Below are 23,814 nucleotides of genomic sequence, written 5' to 3'. Positions count from 1 at the left end.
CACACACAAGCACACACACACACACACACACACACACATCCACAGTGACACAAACACACACACCGCACTGACACATCCACATAGATAGGCCTACCGGTACTGGTACGCTATCGCGAACCCCTTGGTGACCTAAATACAGCCTTGACCTCAGACACAGACTTCCATTCAACATGGCGGCGAACTTCCTTGTTGGTGAGAATTTCCAGTTTACTTGTGATGTTTTGCTGGAAAAATTCGACGGCTATTTTTGTATTCTGTCGTTAGGTAATCTCAGAACACGAAAAGACATGGAATATACAAAGGGTTAAGATTATACGAATGTATGCCGTTGACTTTTTTGCGGAGTTACTTTATGGTTATAATACTATACTCTTTTGCATTTGGCATCAGTAGAACTAGAAGTAGAAGACATTGATGCCACAGCCATTTTCAGGCTCTGTCTAGGGGGCATGAGCAGTAACATTGAATGAGTGTTCGGAATTTAGGAATAACATTTTCGGGTTTTGATGATGTTTACTCTCACAGTTTTGCTGGTATATTTGTACTGTAAATGTAAAGCAGCTGATCGTTTCACTCTTATCATCCATGAGTCTATTAGTATTACTATTACTATTACTGTCTATCCACATTCCATGTTTACTCGACTCCCACACACATACATGTATGTTTTTAGACACCACTTCTTCGCCTTGAAGGTTGCCAGTTTGTAGTGATTTTAAAGATTAGTTTCCCAGGTTCAAGAAAGGTTTTGCAAGTGGCCAGTTTTGAAAAGTTGAAGCAATTAAAGCTGATCAATTGCTTAGTTGTGGCTTGGAAATGTGATTCGTTCTGTGTTTATAATCAAAACCATTTGTGCTCTACGCATCATTGTAAAAATATATAGCGTCAAGCTGTCTGTTCGCTAGATAAACCATGTACATATGGTCAACAATTTTTGTGTGCTACGACTAAATGTGGGCATCAGTTTTCATAAAAATCTGTTCTGTAGTTTGTTTAAAAATCCTTTGCACAAATAGACAGATACACAAACACACATACCTACGCCTACGGAGACAAACCTCACCCTTCACCCTTGTTTTAACTTTCACTGTTTCAGTCAATACTTGAATGAATGTAACAACAACAAATCATTCTTGGCGGAAACGGAAAGAAGAGATCATGCAGCCTCGGACTCTGAGAAAAATACTATGCATGGGTCTTTTGACCCTTACAACCAATTAACATTCTTACAGGGCATGTAGTTGAAGGATGAAGCATGAGATAGAATAGGGGAGTACAGGGACTACCCCCCCCCCCCCCCACAGGTCAACCTGTCCATAACAACCACCTAAAGCAGGGGTGTTAACAACCACCTAAAGCAGGGGTGTTAACAACCACCTAAAGCAGGGGTGTTAACAACCACCTAAAGCAGGGGTGTTAACAACCACCTAAAGCAGGGGTGTTAACAACCACCTAAAGCAGGGGTGTTAACAACCACCAAAAGCAGGGCTGTTGCTAGACATTTTCATGTTGGGACATTTGGCCGAAACTATCAGAAAGCTTTAGGACATTTTGGAAAATGTTCGGCTATTATTTTGGCTCATCGAAAGTCACCGCAACATTGAAGCACAAGAGGGGAACTATCCTTAGCGGATTATGACTTTATTCAGTTATTCTGCAGAAAAGACAAATGCTGGAGAAAAACTGTTCTTTTCTGCAGAATTTCTGCATAATGTCATCTTTTGCCGAAGCAGCGTTTTTTTCTGCAGCAAAACATTTTACTGCAGTAAAATTGAAATCAAGAATGCTGCAGTAAAACGGTGCTGTTGTTTTACTGCAGAAAACCTGTTTACATTTTTTCTGCAGCATTTTGTACTGGCTCTTGGCGGATTATGACATTATTCAGTTATTCTGGAGAAAAACCGAAATGCTGAAGAAAAACTGTCTTTTCTGCAGCATTTCTGCATAATGTCATCTTTCGCCGAAGCAACGTTTTTTACTGCAGTAAAACAGTTTTTCTGAAGCATAATGTTTACTTGGTTTTCTGCAGCATTATTGCGATTAACTTTTTCTTCAGAATAGTCTGTGACAGTTTTTCTGGAGAAAAACGAACGACCTTGTAAAGTAGTGTTTGTATTCGTCACCCCCTGGGATAGTATAATAGTTTGTTCCGCAGTTTACCAATCAAAAGGTGTGTAGCATAAGGGCATTATATTCAACTTCACAATGGCAGCCGAACGTGAACAATTTCTGAAGCAAATCGAACACGAAGTGGACTACTGCATTCGTCTGGGAAAATGTGACAATGTTGCTGACAGGTGCCATTGTTTAATTTGAAACTTTGAACTTCCGGCGGAAAGGAAGTCAAAATACATTCGTGTCACGCACAACTATTGGTAATTCTGGATGAGTCCATCTCTCTCGCGTGCTCCAACATTATAATGAGCCAGTACAAAATGCTGCAGAAAAAGTGTAAACAGGTTTTCTGCAGTAAAACAACAGCACCGTTTTACTGCAGCATTCTTGATTTCAATTTCACTGCAGTAAAATGTTTTGCTCCAGAAAAACCCGTTGCTTCGGCGAAAGATGACATTATGCAGAAATGCTGCAGAAAAGACAGTTTTTCTCCATCATTTCTGTTTTTCTGCAGAATAACTGAATAATGCCAAAATGGTGAAGAAAAAGTGTAAACAGTTTTTCTCCAGCAAAACAACATCACCGTTTTACTGCAGCATTCTTGATTTCAATTTTACTGCAGTAAAACTGTTTTACTGCAGAAGAAAACGTTGCTCTCGCGAAAGATGACATTATGCAGTTTTTCTCCAGCATTTTTTGTTTTTCTGCAGAATAACTGAATAAAGTCATAATCCGCTAAGGATAGGGAACACCAATACAATCATTGTCTTAGGAACACAGAACATATGTAGCATCCTGCAACTGAAACAACCAGCTTTGCTGATTTAACTACAGACACCAGTTCTCTGAAACTTTTTCAAACCTTTAACTTTAAGGGGCGGGGATATAGCTCAGTTGGTAGCGCGCTGGATTTGTATTCAGTTGGCCGCTGTCAGCGTGAGTTCGATCCCAGGTTCGGCGGAAATTTATTTCAGAGTCAACTTTGTGTGCAGACTCTCTTCGGTGTCCGAACTCCCCCCCCCCGTGTACACTACATTGGGTGTGCACGTTAAAGATCCCACGATTGACAAAAGGGTCTTTCCTGGCAAAATTGCTTAGGCACAGTTAATAATTGTCTACCTATACCCGTGTGACTTGGAATAATAGGCCGTGAAAGGTAAATATGCGCCGAAATGGCTGCAATTACTGGCCGTATAAAATTTCATCTCACACGGCATCACTGCAGAGCGCCTAGAACTGTACCCACGGAATATGCGCGATATAAGCCGCGCCTCATTGATTGATTGATTGATTAATAAAACAATAAAACTCTTCCAATCTTGTGCACATCTTTACAAGTCTTGGGAAATATGACTGTTAAAACACCAATAAAACATAAACACACATGACTGGTAAAACACCAATAAAACATAAACACACTCTAAAAGCAGGGGGAGGGGGGGCATTTAATGACATCTTTATGGAAAATGAAACAATGCAGTGATGGTGTGACTGACAGCTGAGCATGTTTTGGGTTTACTGGTGTTATTCTTCAATCACATTTTTCCTAGTCATGGTACACCACTCTCACTCCAGGACACTCACATTTTGGACACACATCAGTGACAGTCTGTTTTTGTTTTACTGGTGTTCTGCCATTCTCATTTTAGTTCTAGTCAACTTTGATAGAATCAGTCACAATGTTGTGACAGTGCCGATTCAAACGAATACTTTTCGGACATTTGGCCGATAAGGATCTGAAAGTTTTGGCCAAAGTAAAAACAAATCGGCGATTGGCCGAAGGGCCGATCCAAACGACACCCCTGCTAAAGAACTCACCAAAAGAGGTCATTATAGACAGGTGGTTGCTATGGAAAGGTGAATTATAGAAAATAAACCCTGGTCGGGATTCTTTTGGGTAGTCATTATGGACAGTTGGTTCACATTATAGAGAGGTGGTGGCAGAGGCTGGTTTGACAGCATGCATGTACATACACTTATAAACACACAAACGTGATACATGCACAAACACTGACATACAAAACTAGTAGTAGTACTCATGCATGCGTTTATTACATGTGAATGTGTATCACATGTACAACAACACACCATCACTCTCGTTTCCCCTCTCTCCAACTCTCTCTCTCTCTCTCTCTCTCTCTCTCTCTCTCTCTCTCTCTCTCTCTCTCTCTCTCTCACAGTCACCTTCTTCATCACTCTCTCTCTCTCTCTCTCTCTCTCTCTCTCTCTCTCTCTCTCTCTCTCTCTCTCTCTCTCTCACAGTCACCTTCTTCATCATCAACACTGCATCTTCGCCCATACAATTCCTCATCATCATCAACACCTGTGAGGTTGACACTTATTACCCCCCCCCCCCCCTCACCCCCCATTCAGGCTGTGTTATTCCCCCAGGGGAACCATCAGATTCTAAGAGGGTGTCATTTAATTTCAGTCTGAAGTGTCTGCCCTGCAGGCAGATGAATTAGGGATATATATTACATGTAGGGATGGGAGAAAGGGGGGGGGGGGGGGGGGGGAGGGAGAGACTCAGACTCAGAGAGGAGGAAGGGGACAGAAGAAATAGTCATCCTGCCTTGTAGCCCCATCCAGTTAGACTGACTGAGTGATTTTTGTTTGTTCACTGTGCGCGGTTGAAATGTGCAAGTTCAGATAATAACATCACAATACTCCCATACTTATTTCACTGTCTGAGAATAACGCGCACAGATTAAAATACAATATCTACTTATTCATGCCCTTCCATACCATGATACATGTATACTGACACCCACAGATATGCGTGCGGACCCTGATGCAGATGTACATGTGTTATACAGCCATAAGCCTGTTAGACTTATTCTAAACATGTCAAGATTACACTTAAATTAATGGCAGATGTGATTGTAACAAGTGAGAGAGTTCCTGAAACTTAAGACTTCAATTTGACATCCAGTTGCAACCATATTTGTTTTTTAGTTACAAGTTAAAGTTATAGTTATTGAGTCACTTGAGAAAAAGTGACTCTATGTAATCGGTCAGTGTTAGTCTGTCCGGCCGGCCGGCCGGCCGGCCGGCCGGCTGGCCGGCCGGCCGTAGACACCACCTTAACGTTGGACTTTTCTCGGAAACTATCAAAGCGATCGGGCTCATATTTTGTTTAGTCGTGACCTCCAATGACCTCTACACTTTAACGATGGTTTCGTTGACCTTTGACCTTTTTCAAGGTCACAGGTCAGCGTCAAAGGAAAAATTAGACATTTTATATCTTTTCTCGGAAACTATCAAAGCGATCGGGCTCATATTTTGTTTAGTCGTGACCTCCAATGACCTCTACACTTTAACGATGGTTTCGTTGACCTTTGACCTTTTTCAAGGTCACAGGTCAGCGTCAAAGGAAAAATTAGACATTTTATATCTTTGACAAAGTTCATCGGATGTGATTGAAACTTTGTAGGATTATTCTTTACATCAAAGTATTTACATCTGTAGCCTTTTACGAACGTTATCAGAAAAACAAGGGAGATAACTAGCCTTTTCTGTTCGGCAACACACAACTTAACGTTGGGCTTTTCTCGGAAACTATAAAAGTGACCGGGCTCAAATTTTATGTGAACGTGACTCATTGTGTTGTGAATAGCAATTTCTTCCTGTCCATCTGATGCCTCATATAATATTCAGAACTGCGAAAGTGACTCGATCGAGCGTTTGCTCTTCTTGTTCAACTCCGTGTGCATCAGTATTACATATTCCCGCAGTGGGGCACTGCGGTTATGAAATTAAAGGCCCCTCCTGTTTTTGGAACCGCAGGAGCTTTCTAGTTTGCTGTTAGGTAGATTTTTGGTTCCTCTTTCCTGTCATGCTCTCTTTTTCTTCATGAATTCTTTTCTTTTTTCTGCCTTCTTGCTCATTCACCTGTATTTTTTCCAAAAATCTCTTCTCTTGCCGCTTGTCTCGCGATTCATGTATAGTTTAATCTGTTAGTGTTCTGATGTAAGTCCAGCAGTAGATAGGTTAAGCCTATTTTAACATACTGGAAACTGGTAATCTTCCAGTAGGTATTAATTTAGTTTTACTAAAGCCTGCTGGGACACAAGTAATGGGTTAGTGCATTTGTAAACAGGAATCACTTGACAAGTGGCCCCCTTCATCCCCCCCTTCCTCGTCCTGATATGGCTCTGCGTAGTCGGCTGGACGTTAAGCAACAAATAAACAAATAAACAAAGTATTACATATGTGGTTTTATTTCTGTTTCAGAGTCACATAGGATGGTCCGTGACACATGTATGGACATTTACAGCCTGTCTTCATTTTTGTGATGATTAAACAGATATTTATACCTGTCAGTGATTGTCCGACATTTCTTAAAGCTTTCCTTGACTTAAACAAGTTAACAAGTTTATACTGGCAGAGCTAGTTTCTTTGAACCCTTAGAAAGATTTATTTTTTTACACAACAAAAGCTGTTCTTGAAAAGCATTGCATTGATAAATACAACATAAGTCAGCTAGCAGACAAGCAGGCAGCTACCGTGCAAGTAGCTTAGTTGCAATCTGCTGCAGAAGTTAAGGCTGTTTGTCACACAAAACGTGGCATTGAGCATTCTTTGTATTGACTGCCATTCAGAAGCACTCATCTTGAAAACTGTGGCTGAACACACCTACATGACCCTAGTTTGTCCGCCCCGCTAAAGAAACTGAACACTTGAACTGAACACTTCAACAACCAGTCACACGACAGCGGAGGAAAGCATCAGCCACTGGTGGAAATGGAGGCGGACATGGATGGTCCTGGCTTCGGCAGCGTGATGAGACGGCTGGAGGAAGGGCGACAGTTACCATGGCGACTGGTCAAGTATGGAACATGGAACAAGCTGGCCAACAAACTGGACCTGCCCAGCCCCGTCACCAACAACGACTGGAAGATGCTAGCCGAGCACCTCGACTTCTCCACAGAAAACATTCTGGTGGGTTGGGGGGACAGTTTGGATCAGGAGTGCAGGTGGGGGGGGGGGGGGGTGTGAAAAGGGGGAGAGATTGGACCATTAGTGTAGTATGGGGGGAGTGTGTGTAGATGTAAGTAACTTTGTTTGTTATCATCTTCACGTATGACAGGCTGGTACCGTGGGATGCAGATAACGCTTTATGACTCGGGTGTTAATCAGGCCAAGAAAAAAAAGATGTTTCGTATTTCCTGAACAACTTTTTTTTTTCCGGACCCTGGAACTTTTCCTGAAAGCTACTCTTCTCCAATATCCAGTGGACACAGCTGGCATGATTTCAAACAAATAATAAGCAACATGCGTCTGTGTAAATAAAATAAAACTTCATTGTCTTCAATCAAAAAAAGGGGAAAAAAGAGAAGTAACCAACCTACTGACCCTAATTTTAAGCCTTGTATTTGGAAACAAACAGTTAATGTATTTGGCCTAAACAAAAAGGTGTTGGTAACATTGTGAGTGCCAAAACTTTACCTTTACCTATCATAAAACAGTTTTGTTCTTGTCAAGTTTAACCAGATGAGCATACTGATCTTGGAGTTCGATGAGTGGGGAGGGTTTGGTGGTTACAATCCTCAGGTGATGTAGAGTGAGGCCGGCTTAGCTTTCGTAAATGGATGAGGATAATTTTATTTTGTTGGACAATCAACATATTTTTGCTGCATTTGAAAAAACTTCTTCTTGAGTAGACCTTTGTACTCTGTTATAGTGATTTGAATATCTGTGATCACTTGTTGTCAGACGTGTTGAACGGGATGATCTCATTTCGAATGAATTTGGAATAAGTCACTGTTCCTGAAGGTGTAAAATCCTATCTGATGTGTTGTGGAATGCTGCATGCTAGTCGATGATAGTTTGGGTGACAGTTGTTTTGTTTATGACTAAAACTGACGGTCTGCCTTCTACTCTCCTTAGTCAGTGACAGATTTCAATTGGATGTTGACCCCTGCAGGTGTAGTTTGACAGGTACATGTATCAGAGGTAGAGAGTCCCCCCCACAGTCTGTGTTGGGCCCAGGTTTGATGTGACAGGTTGACAGACTGCTCTTCTCTCTCCCTTGCTGCCCTGGGGGGGAAGCTGCAGTGGTGTACTGCCTTGAGTCCAGTGATTGGCAGCTAATGAAGGTAGTCTCTCCCATCTTAGTGACAGGCTTCTCTACCTCCTCCCCCACCCTCTTTTCTTTCACTTTCTCACCCAGTGTGTCTGGCCCTGGGCAATGTTTGGAGAGGAGAGTTTTAAAGCCATTGATTGGAAAAGATCAGATGGAGGAGTCTTACCTTGGACAGTTTGTAATTGCCCCTGCCCCCTTGACAGCCCCCTCCCCCCTCCCTCCCCCTTGCTTCCTGCTCCCACTTGACCCTTTCCACCCCCACCCACCCCAACATGCAGTGTTTGTTCCCCATCCCCTTGGGCACTGCCATTGTTACATCCTTTGATGGCAAGGTTTTTTTGATTTATCATTTTATTCTTTTAATTTGTATTGCTGCCTGTGACTTCTATCCCCTCCATTATATGCATACACACTTGGTTCTGTTGCATCATCCCTCTTTACTTGATCCTGAAGTTATTTCATTATGTTCTCTGATGCTCTATGATGGGAATTTATGGTCTTGATGACTTTTGGCAATAAGCTGTGTATTCTCCCTCCAGGCAAGCTCCCTCCACCCCCCCCCCCCCCTCAGCCTCCCCCTATCCTATGTGATTACTTCCTGGTCAAGGTGAGAGCCATAGATTGGTAGTGACTGCTGTGATTTTATTGATATTTCTGCCTCACTCTTGTTGTGTGTGTTGCTTTTCTCTCCAGTTTCTGTGTACTGGTTTACTGGATTCACGAAAAAGTGGTTTTTGTGTGGTGTTATTACACTTTTGGGATTGGTGCATGACATTTGGATATATATTTATCAGGAACTTTTTACAGGTAACTGCAAAGGACTTAAGACTTGTTGCTTTCAGTGTTTGACAAGAAATATGTGGAGTGTTGATCTGATTTGTTGTGTGTTCAGAAGTACCTGTGTGTGTTCGACGGAATTTGTTGTGTGCCAAGTATTAAGCACAACAAAGTGTACATATAATTATGTACCTTTGAGTTGTGAAGGTAAAAGCTGTGCTGAGATCGTGTTTCCACAGAGTGACAAACTTGTGCATCTTGATGCTTTATTATCAAGCTCTGTCCACTGGGTTTAAAGTATGTCGAACGTAGTTACATTTAAAAGATATTGGGACATATTTCTATTTTCTGTTTTGGAAAATGTTATTTTGCGGTCTTCATTATGTTTGAGTAAAGAGTAGAACTGTGTTAGTAGGGTCTTGGTCTGTGAGCTTTTTGCAATCTCTGTGATGGGAAGTTCAATTATATTATATCAAGTGATCAAAGAGTGCCGCTCTATGCTGTGTTTAACAGGTACAAGACGTACAAAGTAGAAGTATCAATTAATTTTTTGCATTCTCTGATGGCCAGGATAGATCTGGGGTGGCTGACATGATCATTTGCACGAGAAGGATTGTATCTTAATTAGACCCCCAAAATAAAATGTTTGTTTGCGATAACTAGGCCCAAAAAGTTAGCGTCGGTAATGTTGTTGGTTTTTTGGCTCACGAAGTGTAGCCTATGCGATCGTAACTTTGTCTGTCTGTGCGTTTGTGCGTGTGTGTGTGTGTGTGCGTGCGTGTGTGTGTATGTCTGTGGTAGAAACTTTAACATTTCCGAGTCTATGTGTGAGTGGTTATCCAAGACTATGGATAAAGCTCGCATAAGATTACGTCACGGTCAAAAGTGTTTGACGTCAATTAATGCATCATGACGGCATGCCTCCCTGTAGTCTTTCTCTCTCGCGTGGTGTGTGTGGTCTCGGTCATTGTTATTTTGAGCGGGCCGAGACTATTTGGCAGTCGTGTCCCTGTAAGTAGCAGTAGGCTACATGCAGACAGACAGATCTAGATCTAGTGTCTCTCTTTCTTGCACAGTGTCACCTAAGCTTACTGTGTGTGTGGGTGTGTATGTGTGACGGAGTGATTGAGTTTGTGTTACTGTTTGTCTATTTCTTACGTGAGCCTTGAAGGCTTCGCCTCTTGTTTAATTTTATTTTTTTATCAACACAGGTGCATGTGTCTTTTTATTGGCCAGAAATTGTGCAAGCTATGTCCCGTAGATGTGGGAGAAGAGTAACTTTCCTTGTAAAGTCTGCAAAAACAAGTTTTGTCATTTTTAAAAGAATGTTTAAGGGTCCAAACAAATTGTAGGATTGGGTGGAAAAACTAGGGTCGGTTTGGGTAACAGAAATATTTGATTTTTGTTCTTGCCCTAAAGGTAAAATTGAAGAAATCAAGTAGAAGAATCATAGAAAGAACAATTTATAAGTGAGAAAGATGTCACAAGCACAGCAGAGAATTAACGTAAAACCAACAAAATACACACACAAAAGTGAACATTTGTGATAATAGACAAAGCAAAAGATGACTGACTGCATTGGATTAGGGTAGGTCATTAAAATGCTCTTTATTTATTATTAGAGGCATTTCCTCTAACGTGGAACATGTATTCCACATCTGCAGAATCTCAAGTGTTTAAAATGCAAAGAAACAACATTGATGGGCGTAAAGCCACATAGATTTTAATCCGACATTTTGTCTTTGGCCATATTAATTTTGTGTTTAGTCGTGTTAATTTTGTCTTTAGCCATGTTAAGTTTGTTTTTAGCCATATTCATTTTGTCTTTAGCCGTGTTCATTTTGTCTTTCGCCATGTTAATTTTGTCTTTAGCCGTGTTAAATCTGTGTTGTTGTTTCAGCTGCTAGAAAACAGTAAGAAGCCCAGCAGCACAGAGGCTCTCTTCACCAATTACCTGCCCAAGAAAAACGCTTCAGTCAACAGCGTTGCCAAGGCCTTGAAACAAATGAACCGCGACGATGCCTTGCAGATTCTTCTGGACGCTGTTCCAGGTCAGTGATTGTTCGAGGTTGATATGTGTAGGTTTTGGTGATGTTGGTGATGATCATCGCTGGTGTTGAGTGTAGAATTTTATAACATATCTGTATTGGGCAGTGAACTTTACAATATAATTATCTGTGATGGGTATGTTTACTCTGCTGTACAAACTCATACTACCAAATTGTGAGTGTTTCTTTCAGTCTGTTTTTATAGTGCTTTAATTTTAAAGATTTGTTTTTTCTCAAATTCTATGGAAGAATGAGGCATATATTTTGAAAAGAGTTCGACAGGCGCAGTGGTGTGGTGGTAAGACGTCGGCCTCCTAATTGGGAGGTCGTGAGTTCGAATCCCGGTCGCTGCCGCCTGGTGGGTGAAGAGTGGAGATTTTTCCGATCTCCCAGGTCAACTTATGTGCCGACCTGCTAGTGACTTAACCCCTTTCGTGTGTACACGCAAGCACAAGACCAAGTGCGCACGGAAAAGATCCTGTAATCCATGTCGGAGTTCGGTGGGTTATGGAAACACGAAAATACCCAGCATGCCTACTCAAGGAAAGCGGAGTGAAGCTGACTGTGCTCTCAGAGTATAGTTTGGGGAACCCAAATGGGCAAACGAGCTCACACGTAACCAGACAATTCTGGAATGCTGAAGAAGAAGAAGAAGAAGAAAAGAATTCCGTAGGTCTGATGATGATGGCTGGAAGTGGGTAATGTTGCTGTGTGTGTGTGTGTGTGTGAGTGTACTAGTGGGTGTTAGTGTGTGTGTGTGTGTGTGTGTTGGTGTGTGTTCCTTTCTTTCTCTGTTTTGTTAATGAATTAAGTCAAGACTGTGTGATAGTAATTACACTTGTTTGCTTGTTTCAGATATTGAAACGCGTTTTGAGCTTGAGCTAATGAAACCCAGCATGGAGGCTGTGGAAGGGGATGACCCCTGTGTCACCAACATGACACAGGTCACTATGCTTGATCTATTCATGTTGCGTGTGTGTGTGTGTATTTCTTCTGAATATGGCAGCAACACATGCATTAGTTATCTTATCAGAAGTAGGTGCATGTATTTTATCGTGTGTGTGTGTGTGTGTGCGCGTGCATGAGTGCATGTGTGCGCGTATGTGTGTGTGTGTGATTGTGTATAAGGGGTGGTATTTGTATGAATTTGTTTGTGTGTGTGTGAGTGTTTAAAGTATTGCTTCCAAAAGTGGCTGAGAAGCTGTGAATTTTACAATTATTTTGAAGACAGCAGCTGGTATGCAAGGATATTGGTTGCACTCACCTCAGGTTTCAGTGTGAATTTTAGACTATTGGTCTGTTGTGTTTGGATTGAATGGCATAGCAAAACAGATGAATCTTGTGGTGTTACCATGTCCTGATGGCTGATTGTGATGGTTTCAGGGAGGTTGTCGCTGCCTTGGGTCCCCAACACCCCTGACATGCAGCAACCAGCACGGCACCGGCAGCTGTTCCCCCTGCCACCCCCACCATCACCCCCAGCTGCAGTGCAGCATGGCGTCAGGGGGCTGCTGCTGCCCCCATGTGGGGAATGCACACTGCCACACCCCGCCAGTGCCATACTCCCCCCTCATGCATCCCCAATCCCAGCGATCTCACATGTCATTCAACTACAACATCAGCCCGGAGCCCAACTACAAGATGCACGGAAGTGGGGGTAGGGAGTATTACAACCCCGCTTCCTCCTCCCCCCACAACGGCAGCAGGCCTCTCTTGCTGCAGCACCCCCACCCTCAAGCTCTCTCCGGCCCCCACATGCCACAGCGGCAATACTCAGACCTGCATGCACCCTACAGCCGCGGCATCCACGACAGCATGACGGTGCATCAGGATGCCGAGAGCCACCTCCACAGGGGCTTTCATTCCTTCAGCGCCAACAATGAGAGCATGGATCTGGATGTGGGGAGGAGAGAAGAGCCAGCGTCCCTGCCCACAGCCATCGCCCGAGGGGAGGGTCTGGTTTCCATGGACGTGGGTGAGGACACGCCCTCCACCAGCCTGGAGGAACTGTCGTCCTCGGACTCCAGCTCCCGCCTGCCGGCCCTCAACGTGGCGCGCCAGGTTTCGGAAGAGTGCAACGCCAAGCAGCCCTTCGTCAACACCGTCACGTCTCCCAACAGCCGCTTGTACAGCGAAGGGTCAGAGGACATGGCCAACTGGGCGGCCAAGGCCCGCCTGGCCACAGGGACAGGGAGCCAAAAGGACAACCCGTCCTCTCTCAAACAGCTGGAGACCTTGTCCAACCTGCCCAGCTACTACAAGCCTGACCGCAAGTACACCACCATGGTGGCCGAACAGAAGATAGAAGAGTCCAACGCCAACCCGCGCGGTAATGGCACACGACAGGTCAAGCGAGAGCGGGGAGAGGCCAATCCCTCCTGTCTCTTCTCCGTGGAGAGCAATCGCAGCGGGACCAGCTCATCCAGCGGCAAGTCGCGGACCCCTGTGGGCGCCGAAACATTCCCCATGCGTGTCAAGCCCCAGACTGGTGGTGCCACCTTGGAGCAAGTTCGCAGTCGTCAGCCAGGTGTGCTGACCAAAACCACGTCAGTCCCTATCGACATGAAGGTGGAGGAGTTTAAGAAAGGTAAGAAAGCGAGTGAGTAAGTAACCCCCCACCCCCCAGCAACATAACCTGCTTTATTTTTGGTAACTGATTAAGACAAAGAATTCCCTTCTGCTACAAGGAAATTATCTTTGAGTGTATCAATTCAACACTGGATTTCCCTTCTTTGAGCCAAGTGACGTCAGAGGTCAAATAAAACTCACATTTAGGCGACTGGTCGAGATTACAAACGAGTGCATGGTTGTGTGCGTTCAATCGTAAAAAAAAGAAGAAATTCTACCCAAAAATTTTATTTGTATTTTCGACCAAAATATGATATTTCACAAAGCTCTAGACAGTCATTGTTCACCTCGACGGTTGTTCGTCTTGATCTGTGTACAATCTCAAATTTTTGGTTACTGTGCCCAGCATTTGCAGATACGCATTACCATAGAGTGATGTAAAACCATACCTCTTCCTTCACGTTTTCATGTTTTACTGTCATCTAACATGCAGTCATTCCTGTTTCAGCGTTCCGACACATCAAGGTGTTTGTGACGTACTCCAGTGACAGCAAGCATCATAGGACACAAGTCCTGAGTCTGTGCCACTGTCTGGATCGCAATGGCTTTTCTTGCTGCGTGGATGTCAGTTCTCATCAAGACTCTCCCGACCAGATTCAGGCTTCTAGGGACTGGTGCTCCCGCAAGTTCAAAGAGGTAGGTGTGTCCATTTCTGATCTTATCCCCGCCCCGAGAAAGTTAACACTCTCGCACCTTACGCATGCACGCACAAACAAATGCACACACACGTATGAATGCATGCATGGAGACACACACACACTTGTAACACATGCACAAACACATGTTACACACACACACACACACTCACACATTGACTCTCATATTCATAAATAAGTCAAGAACAGGCAGAGGGTAAATAAAAAAGGAAAGAGGGGAACAAATAAATTAAATCTTGTGTGGCAACAAATGAAAAATGGCCAGCTTGGTCGTACCTTGCTTTATTTCCACTTTTCAAACAAAACAATATGGAAGAAGAACAAGCATGGACTGGATTAATCTGTATTAGAGGGATTTTCTTTGTAGTTGTACTGTACCCAAGTTGAGATGTTGGTGGCAACCTTTTACTGTGCGTCTTGCCCCAAACAACGGACACCATTTTGCAGTATTGCTGCAAGGAGCTGGCAGCTAGCATTTTTTGGTCGATGAATCTTGAGTGATTGTAGATATATCTTATCTGAAAAAGTCTTTGCAAAGGTGTTTCTTTTTTTTACATTTAGTCAAGTTTTGACTAAATGTTTTAACATAGAGGGGGGAATCGAGACGAGGGTCGTGGTGTATGTGTGTGTGTGTGTCTGTCTGTCTGTGTGTGTGTGTAGAGCGATTCAGACTAAACTACTGGACCGATCTTTATGAAATTTGACATGAGAGTTCCTGGGAATGATATCCCCGGACATTTGTTTTATTTTTTCGATAAATGTCTTTGATGACGTCATATCCGGCATTTTGTAAAAGTTGAGGCGGCACTTGTCACACCCTCATTTTTCAATAAAATTGATTGAAATTTTGGCAAAACAATCTTTGACGAAGGCCGGACTTTGGTATTGCATTTCAGCTTGGAGGCTTAAAATTTAATTAATGACTTTGGTCATTAAAAATCTGAAAATTGTAATTAAAATTATTTTTTTATAAAACGATCCAAAAATACGTTTATCGTATTGTTCATCATTTTCGGATTCCAAAAACATATAATTATCTGGATTGTTAATTTCACCGCCTTTGCCACGAGCGGTGGACAGACGATGCTACGAGTGTACGGTCTTGCGGAAAAAATGAAATGCGTTCAGTTTCATTCTTTGAGTTCGACTGAGCTTGACTAAATGTTGTATTTTTGCCTTTCGCGACTTGTTTATTATCAGGTTTGTCCGATTTTCATTATAGAGAGCCTTTCTTATATGTATTAAAAAGGGAAAAAAAGAACCGTAGCACCAAAAGCAACAAATGACAGCCACTGACCATATGCAGAAATGTTACCTTGTGTGTTTGCAGGCAGACTTTGTGGTGGTTTGCCTATCCTCGGCTTACTTGCGGGACATTCAAGGGACAGAAAAGAATGGGCGATCCCACGGTGCAGGCAGCAGGGCCAGCAAAGGCACGCTGCAAGCTGCCTACATTTTTCACCTGATGGAAGAGGAGTATCACACCACGGGCCGCTGCTCTCGCTTTGTTCCTCTCTACATGGAGGGAGCGTCTTGTGACGCTGGCCCCTCCTGGCTGACCAGTCACCTCACCTACCACTGGCCGCGGCAGTACAAGGACCTGCTCTGGATGCTTACCAAGCCCGAAGATCGCATCAAACAGAGGTCAAGGGCATCTCCCCAGAAAGGTCACCTTGCTCTCAAGGTCAACGGGGTTCACTGAGGGCTGAGAGTGGCTCATTTCGTGGTAACAGTTACAAGTTCTCATGCCTTGTTGAAGAGAGTGAAGAGAATGGGGAAAAGGAGATATTGAAGTACATAGGGCATGTGCAGTATGGAAATCTTGAGTTGGCTGGACTGTGAAGAGTTGACAAGGTGCTCAGTCAGGCTGGCTACGCCTGCTTCTTTGTGTTGACTGTGGGTGCAAAATAAAGCTGTTGTGCACCACGTTTCTGATTAATTTCTCGTCTTGGGACAATCAGTTTTGAACACTGTGATTCCAGGAGAAAGAGACGTTTGATCTGCGTGACAGTCCTGATTTGTAAGTTAATGATTGAAAGAAGAAGCTGGTGTCTGGGCCCAAATTTGAATTGTGTGTCAACTTTAATTGCCTATATGTGTCATATTTGTATTGTGAGGCCACCATTTTCAACGTGTTATTTCAGCACATGTATATTGTTAAGATGAGAAATAAAAGGAAGAAGATCAGATCAGAAGAATAATTAACAGATGAGGGCACCATCGTTACATTAAACTGACAAGTGACAGTGCCTGTCATTTCACCCCAAGTGTGATCAAAAGTTGTTGTTTTTAAATAACTAGAAAATGTTTAACCAATGGAAGCATTTAGATTCACAAACTTTGCTTTTAATGATACAAAATTGAATCAAAAGCTGACAAGGTATGGAAAGGTACAGTGAAGGGTTGTCATAAGTACATCTTCTTGTGATCTTGATAAAGTTAATTAACTTAACGTGAACATGTTCGAAGAACTGGAGATAGAACAAATTTAATCCGTCATTAAACTGAACAGCAAAAGTTTTCCTGCAAAATACATGTGATTTTTGTTGAATAACCTGGTGATTTGTAAGTGTTATTTACCATGTTCCAGTGTGCCTAGATCTAAACTTTTAAGGATGTTGTTTGATGTATCAGCCCCGGTAGAGTCGAGATAATGACAGTGTTACGATTAGCGTGATAGGGTTTTAGGAGAAAACAGCATAAAGACCGTAAAGTGTAATGTTGTCTGCGTTGAATAAAATGATCAGTATCTTTTTTTTGGTGATTTTATTTGCTGAAAACTGTATTTGTTCAGGATTTGTTTTCATTTCTTTGTGATTTACATGTATCTCCTGAAGTTCTTTCCAGAAGAATTAAGGCCGACATTTATCAGTTCAGCAACATACTGTAATTGCTTATTAGGACTTTGTGGCATGGTCGGGAATTATCCTGACTGAAAATTGTTGAGAAACACGTTCATATGTATGTGATGTGACTGCCGTTCATTGGGAAATGTTACATTGCCGAGTTGTTTTGCATGATTTAACTGTGATTAGGATTCCTTCCTGTCTATGTCCAGTATGATGTAGACGACCCCAGATCTATCCAGGCTGTCACACGGGGTAACAGCATCCTTCCACTTGGACACATACCCAACCATGCTGCTTGCTGGGCACAGTAGGAATCTTTGGCCGTTGACTTCAGTTTGTAAATTGATGCAGGTGGTTTTCTCTTGTTGCCTGCATTTTGTCCCCCTGGAAAGGTTGCAATGTTTAAAGTGAATGCCTTGTAGTGTACAGTTGGTAGCGGATATGTTTCGGTCCGCAATAAACGATGTTCGAAAATAACTCTGCCGAAAATAACTCTGTATGGGTTTTGACAGAGTTATTTCTGTTAGAAACATTGAGGCAAGCTTTTCCCACGTGATATCATAGGCCAATTACTAGCTGGAGGCTTAGCTCCACATTTTTGTCAGCCAACCATGTGTCGAGACAAGCTACTCGCTTAGTGATTGGCAAAGAATGTCAGGAAGGAAAGCATGCCTCGATGTTCCCTAGAGAAACAACTCTTTAACAACCCATACAAAAACCTGAGACTGAGAGTGATTTCCGAACAGCTGTGAGCAATGGTGAGGCTTTGAGGTTTTGCCCCAGCATAGTTAGTTGTGAGGTTTTCTACCATTCTGGGTGTTGACATGTTTTATTAAAGGCATTGTGTGTGTACGTGTGTGATCTGACAACATCATTTCGTGTGTAGATGCGTGGTACCATGGTTGTCTAAAGAGCGCCAATGGCCTAGTACCTCCGTCTTCAGCTCTCCTGGTTTTCTAATTATCCCTGTTTCCTTCAGGTAGACGATTTGCCGACCAAAGCTGACGAGCAACGTCTGCCCGGGTTTGTTTTTCCGGGTGTCCTTCCCCGTAGCTAGAGCTTTTATGCCGGCTCTGAATCGCCATGATGAGCCTGTCAATGGACATGTAAGGCATTTTGTAGAAGTAGCGGAGTCACCCTCTACCCCACCTCGTCCTGGTAGGAACATCGCCAGTTGGTTCGGGACTGCTTATTTGCTAAAGCTAGTTTATTCGCAGCTAACCCCTATAGCTAAGGGCCGTTCACTATCCACCACCTGTGACCCGCTGGGTTGGGGATGGTCGCCCCGCTACTGATTTGGAGGTAGCCTGGCCCCAGAGTAAAGGCATTGAAACAGCACCTGCCCTACCTAGGCTAGCAACACCTTAGGTCCAGGGTAGGCTCAAAAAGTACAAACAAAATGGTAGTGCCCCAAACAGTGATACTGTGTCAACACCACTGAGATAATGACTTGTCTTCTTGAGATAAAAACCCACACCTGTCAAATACAGTCAATCGTGGTACAGCTGACTGGTTGACGTTTTTTTTTTATTTAGTTTTTTTTCTGGTAGAATAATGGACATTTTTAGTTCACTCATATATCGGAAATGTTCTGTTTTTATTTGCTTTAAATGTTAGAAGTTCTGTCAGCTTAAGTTTTTGATCATTTAAGCTATATTTCTGTCTCGGTTATGAATGGACCATATATGATTGTCCTTGGTCTTGTGTTCTTAGGGAGTGGTTTTTTTTTAACTTGATGCTCAAGCAGTTGTCAAAGTCAGGTTTAACTTGTATTTATCTTCAAAACCAGCATAGAATGGAAAGTGATTTTGGGTTCAGAAAGGCTTCAAAGGACTTCGGATTTGACTGCTGGGAACATTTTAGTGCACCGTACAAATCTGGACAGCACTTTTAAGCATTTTGAGCTTGTTATTGTGACAATGAATTTTATAATCAGATTGTATTGTTATTGGGATAGACATGTACCGTGTCAGAATCTATTTTGGGCTTTTGTCTGTTTGTGAAAAAGATCAAGAATCTTACATATGGCCTTCTACCACTGTTGAAGAGTTTTTTGACTCACATGCGAAGCAAAAGTGAGTCTATGTACTCACCCGAGTCGTCCGTCCGTCCGTCCGTCCGTCCGTCCGGAAAACTTTAACGTTGGATATTTCTTGGACACTATTCAGTCTATCAGTACCAAATTTGGCAAGATGGTGTATGATGACAAGGCCCCAAAAAAACATACATAGCATCTTGACCTTGCTTCAAGGTCAAGGTCGCAGGGGCCATAAATGTTGCCTAAAAAACAGCTATTTTTCACATTTTTCCCATTTTCTCTGAAGTTTTTGAGATTCAATACCTCACCTATATATGATATATAGGGCAAAGTAAGCCCCATCTTTTGATACCAGTTTGGTTTACCTTGCTTCAAGGTCAAGGTCACAGGAGCTCTTCAAAGTTGGATTGTATACATATTTTGAAGTGACCTTGACCCTGAACTATGGAAGATAACTGTTTCAAACTTAACAATTATGTGGGGCACATGTTATGCTTTCATCATGAGACACATTTGGTCACATATGATCAAGGTCAAGGTCACTTTGACCCTTATGAAATGTGACCAAAATAAGGTAGTGAACCACTAAAAGTGACCATATCTCATGGTAGAAAGAGCCAAAAAGCACCATTGTACTTCCTATGTCTTGAATTAACAGCTTTGTGTTGCATGACCTTGGATGACCTTGACCTTGGCTCAAGGTCACATGTATTTTGGTAGGAAAAATGTGTAAAGCATGTGAGTCGTATGGGCTTTGCCCTTCTTGTTTTTTCTTTTTATAATTCCCATTACTTTCATTCCAGAATGTATGCTTTGTGTTATTTGTTGAAGATAAAATCTTGACCAAGATGAATAAAAGCTGTGTTCTGCATGCACTATCCTTCTAAGGCTTTCCTCCACACAGCTCATGATTACTGTTTACCGTTTTATTCACACTGCTTTTGCTCTTTTATTGTGAAGAGATTTATGTGTTCCTTTCGTGTTCTTGTTGGCCAGTGATTGCTGATAATTTTGTTGTTGTTGTGTAAAAGTGTTTCACAATGGTTTGTGTGAAATATTTAGCGCCCGCGGGTTAGGGGGAAGAATCCCCAGCATGTCGTAAGAGGCGACTAACGGATTCTGTTTCTCTTTTTACCCTTGTTAAGTGTTTCTTGTATAGAATATAGTCATTGTTTGTAAAGATTTTAGTCAAGCAGTATGTAAGAAATGTTAAGTCCTTTGTACTGGAAACTTGCATTCTTCCAGTAAGGTAATATATTGTACTACGTTGCAAGCCCCTGGAGCAATTTTTTGAGTCACTTGAGAAAAAGTGACTCTATGTAATCGGTCAGTGTTAGTCTGTCCGGCCGGCCGTCTGGCCGGCCGGCCGTCCGTCCGTAGACACCACCTTAACGTTGGACTTTTCTCGGAAACTATCAAAGCGATCCGGCTCATATTTTGTTTAGTCGTGACCTCCAATGACCTCTACACTTTAACGATGGTTTCGTTGACCTTTGACCTTTTTCAAGGTCAGCGTCAAAGGAAAAATTAGACATTTTATATCTTTGACAAAGTTCATCGGATGTGATTGAAACTTTGTAGGATTATTCTTTACATCAAAGTATTTACATCTGTAGCCTTTTACGAACGTTATCAGAAAAACAAGGGAGATAACTAGCCTTTTCTGTTCGGCAACACACAACTTAACGTTGGGCTTTTCTCGGAAACTATAAAAGTGACCGGGCTCAAATTTTATGTGAACGTGACTCCCAGTGACCTCTACACTTTGACGTCTGCTTTGGTGACCTTTGACCTTTTTCAAGGTCACAGGTATGTCTTGAAGGAAAAAAATTGAAATATCATATCTCTGAAACTATTCATCGGATTTGATTCAAACTTTATAGGATTATTCTTTACATCAAATTATTTACATCTGTATTGTGTTGTGAATAGCAATTTCTTCCTGTCCATCTGATGCCTCATATAATATTCAGAACTGCGAAAGTGACTCGATCGAGCGTTTGCTCTTCTTATTTATTAGTGCTTTTGTGAACAAGAAACAACAAGTGGCTCTATCCCATCTCCTCCCCTTTCCCCGTCGCGATATAACCTTCGTGGTTGAAAACGACGTTAAACACCAAATACCTACCTACCAAATATTTAGCCCAGGACGTTCCCCCTTGTGTGGTGCTAAATGTGAACCAGTTGCCTGAAGTTTCCCCTGTCTTGGAATGATTTTTGTTGATATCTCAAATAAGACCGACAGATTGTCATTGACATTGTTAACAGTAGATGCGTTTTTTCACTGAAATTGGTACAACCGTAGTGATTTTCCTGTCAGTCAACGAACTTTTGTAACCCAGCTGAAGCAACGCATTCAACTGGTATTATGGATATCAACGTAGAAAAGTTGTCCCAAGATGGCTCACAAATTGACCATGAGGAAAGTCATGCTGGACATATTTATTCACTTTTGCATCGAATGACATAATAGTACATTTGACAGAGGACAAGTGCAGGGATGGTATTTGTATGTGAATTCGCCAAAAAACCACTTCAGCTTCCCCATCCTGGGAAGCCAAGTTTTTCATTTCTAGCCAATTCCCTTTCCTGCAAGTGACAAAACTTCTCGTAATTTGCTTTCATTACAATTTTCAAGTTGATCACTCTGTGGATAGGTCCATTGGCTCTTGAAAGTTACTGATAAACCAATATTGTTATGCAGCTGCAGTGCCCTCAATCTCAGAGCTATCACAAATTAGCTGATACATTTGTACTACTACTTACTGAGCTAGTAAACATCAGTACTTGTGATTAACTTTCAGCAGGGTATTCAGGATATGTGTCACATGCATCTTGGTTCATGTGTTTCGTTTGACACATGCCATTTCCCATTCTTTATGTTTTTGTTCATCATGTTTGTCATTCTCTAAATGTTCCAAGTAATCAAGTAACATTGAAAATATCCAACAGAACAGTATTTACAGTTATGGGTAGACGTGAGTGTTAAGTGGCAGCCACCGGCTATCGGATGGAATCATATGGGACGGAATCACGTACATGTATGAACGTTTTTGTGTGTTGTGGCAAAGTGCCTTGTGTTACCGCGAGTCCAATGTCAGTGCCATTCCTGGGTGTGCCTACAACTCTCTGTCCCATTGTTGAATCCCTTGTGCATGGATTCTCCGAAAAAGGATCAATTTCTTTCATCTTTTCAGAGAAAACATAGCTTCTTTAACTTATTTATTTTTGTTCACTTCGTTTTCCAAGTACCCCTTACCAGGATTTCTTTGCAGAACATACCCCCCCCCCCCCCCCTCCTTTATTTGTTTGTTTGGTTTGGTGCAGTTAGTGAGTAATATGTGTTTTTTGCCTTCCTTCTTTCTAATTCTTGTGGTGTTTATACATCAGTGATTTCTGTTAGGGTTACTGTGTCCAGTACATTTTAGTATCGCAGGTGAAAACAACAAGTGATCAGAGAATTCTGGCAGCCAGTCTCGCACATTCACGGTCACATACAGTGCATACGCCAAAACCCAACACACACACACATACAAACATGCACACACACACACACGGAAGGATAAAAGGTTTGTCAAAAAAGGTATATCACCAAAAGAGACCAACAGAAGAAGTTGCCTCATTAATAGAAAGTTTGTGCGAATGTTGCAGATTCTGGCATTACAGTTTTGTGCCTTTTTCTGCACAATATGCTACCTCAGTGAATTTCTGTATAGTTGTACGGGGAACGTACACTTAGTGTATGTGCAGAGTATGATTTTTGTGTTTTGGGTCATGCTTTCATCAGCCATATTTTTTTTTTATTTAATTATTTATTTTTAATCATATCATTGAGTTTTTTCTTTTCTCATGGTTGGTCTCCTGCATAACTGTGTATGGAATCGAGCATTGCACTGTGGAGCTTTGTAAGATGAAAACATGAACATTTCTGTAACAAAGCATTTCATATGAAAGGAGAAAGGTCATACATTTTAAGATGCAAGTAATTTGTGTCAGTAAAAAAAGATAGAAGATATAGAGTTAAAGTTTGAAACTTCCGATTTCAGGCATTTGATTGAAATTTAGCCAGTAAAAGTGTTATGAAAATGAGCATAGATTATGTTGTTGAAACTGCAGTTTGTCCCAAGAGCCTTAAGGATAAAATTTCCTGCCTTTTCAGCAAGAGGTTACAGTGCCAGTATTTTGGTGTCTAGATTAGTCTCATATTGTTGATGTGTGGTGTGTGCCTAATGTTCTGAATGTGCAGTTAAGGGGGAAATTTAAAGTTCTCCACTTGAAAAGCATCGGAGGTGTTAGTTAAGACAATTCACATATTGGATTTCAACAGTTCAATAAGGTTGTCACAAGATTGCTGGCAGTGTTTTTCATGATGTTAAATGTGTATTACCTGTTGTACAAGACATTGTTATCATCGCCATGTATGATTAAATATTGTTGAAACACGTTTTTGTCAGCATATCTGTTCAGAGAGAAGAGATTGAATTTGTTACATTCTAACCTCATTTCTCATATTCCTAAACCAAGAAACTTTCCAATTTAACCATCAGACAGGCATTACTCACATGCATATTCATTTATACTATATTATGCTCTCTACCACGCACAAAAACACAGACGA

At 42.0% G+C, this 23,814-nt stretch overlaps 1 protein-coding gene across 1 annotated transcript; it reads left to right on the top strand.

Moving 5' to 3' along the window:
* The first annotated feature begins 46 nt into the window (after positions 1 to 46).
* LOC138970901 (uncharacterized) lies at positions 47 to 23,642 on the top strand. The gene is made up of 7 exons (XM_070343479.1): positions 47 to 192; positions 6,349 to 7,056; positions 10,878 to 11,028; positions 11,881 to 11,969; positions 12,409 to 13,612; positions 14,102 to 14,289; positions 15,640 to 23,642. The coding sequence occupies exons 2-7, from the start codon at positions 6,859 to 6,861 to the stop codon at positions 16,009 to 16,011; spliced, it is 2,202 nt and encodes a 733-aa protein (XP_070199580.1). The 5' UTR covers positions 47 to 192; positions 6,349 to 6,858; the 3' UTR covers positions 16,012 to 23,642.
* The last annotated feature ends 172 nt before the right edge of the window (positions 23,643 to 23,814 follow it).

Source organism: Littorina saxatilis, linkage group LG7, assembly GCF_037325665.1.
Source record: "Littorina saxatilis isolate snail1 linkage group LG7, US_GU_Lsax_2.0, whole genome shotgun sequence".
In the NCBI taxonomy this organism is placed as follows: Eukaryota; Metazoa; Mollusca; class Gastropoda; order Littorinimorpha; family Littorinidae; genus Littorina; species Littorina saxatilis.
Note: the sequence above shows the minus strand (reverse complement) of the source record. Positions and strands in the feature narration are given on the sequence as shown.

Coding starts and splice junctions, on each gene's coding strand:
- LOC138970901 (XM_070343479.1), top strand. CDS start 6,859: ATGGAGGCGGACATGGATGGTCCTGGCTTCGGCAGCGTGATGAGACGG. Junction 7,057..10,877: donor TCTCCACAGAAAACATTCTG/GTGGGTTGGGGG, acceptor TTGTTGTTTCAG/CTGCTAGAAAACAGTAAGAA. Junction 11,029..11,880: donor TCTTCTGGACGCTGTTCCAG/GTCAGTGATTGT, acceptor TGCTTGTTTCAG/ATATTGAAACGCGTTTTGAG.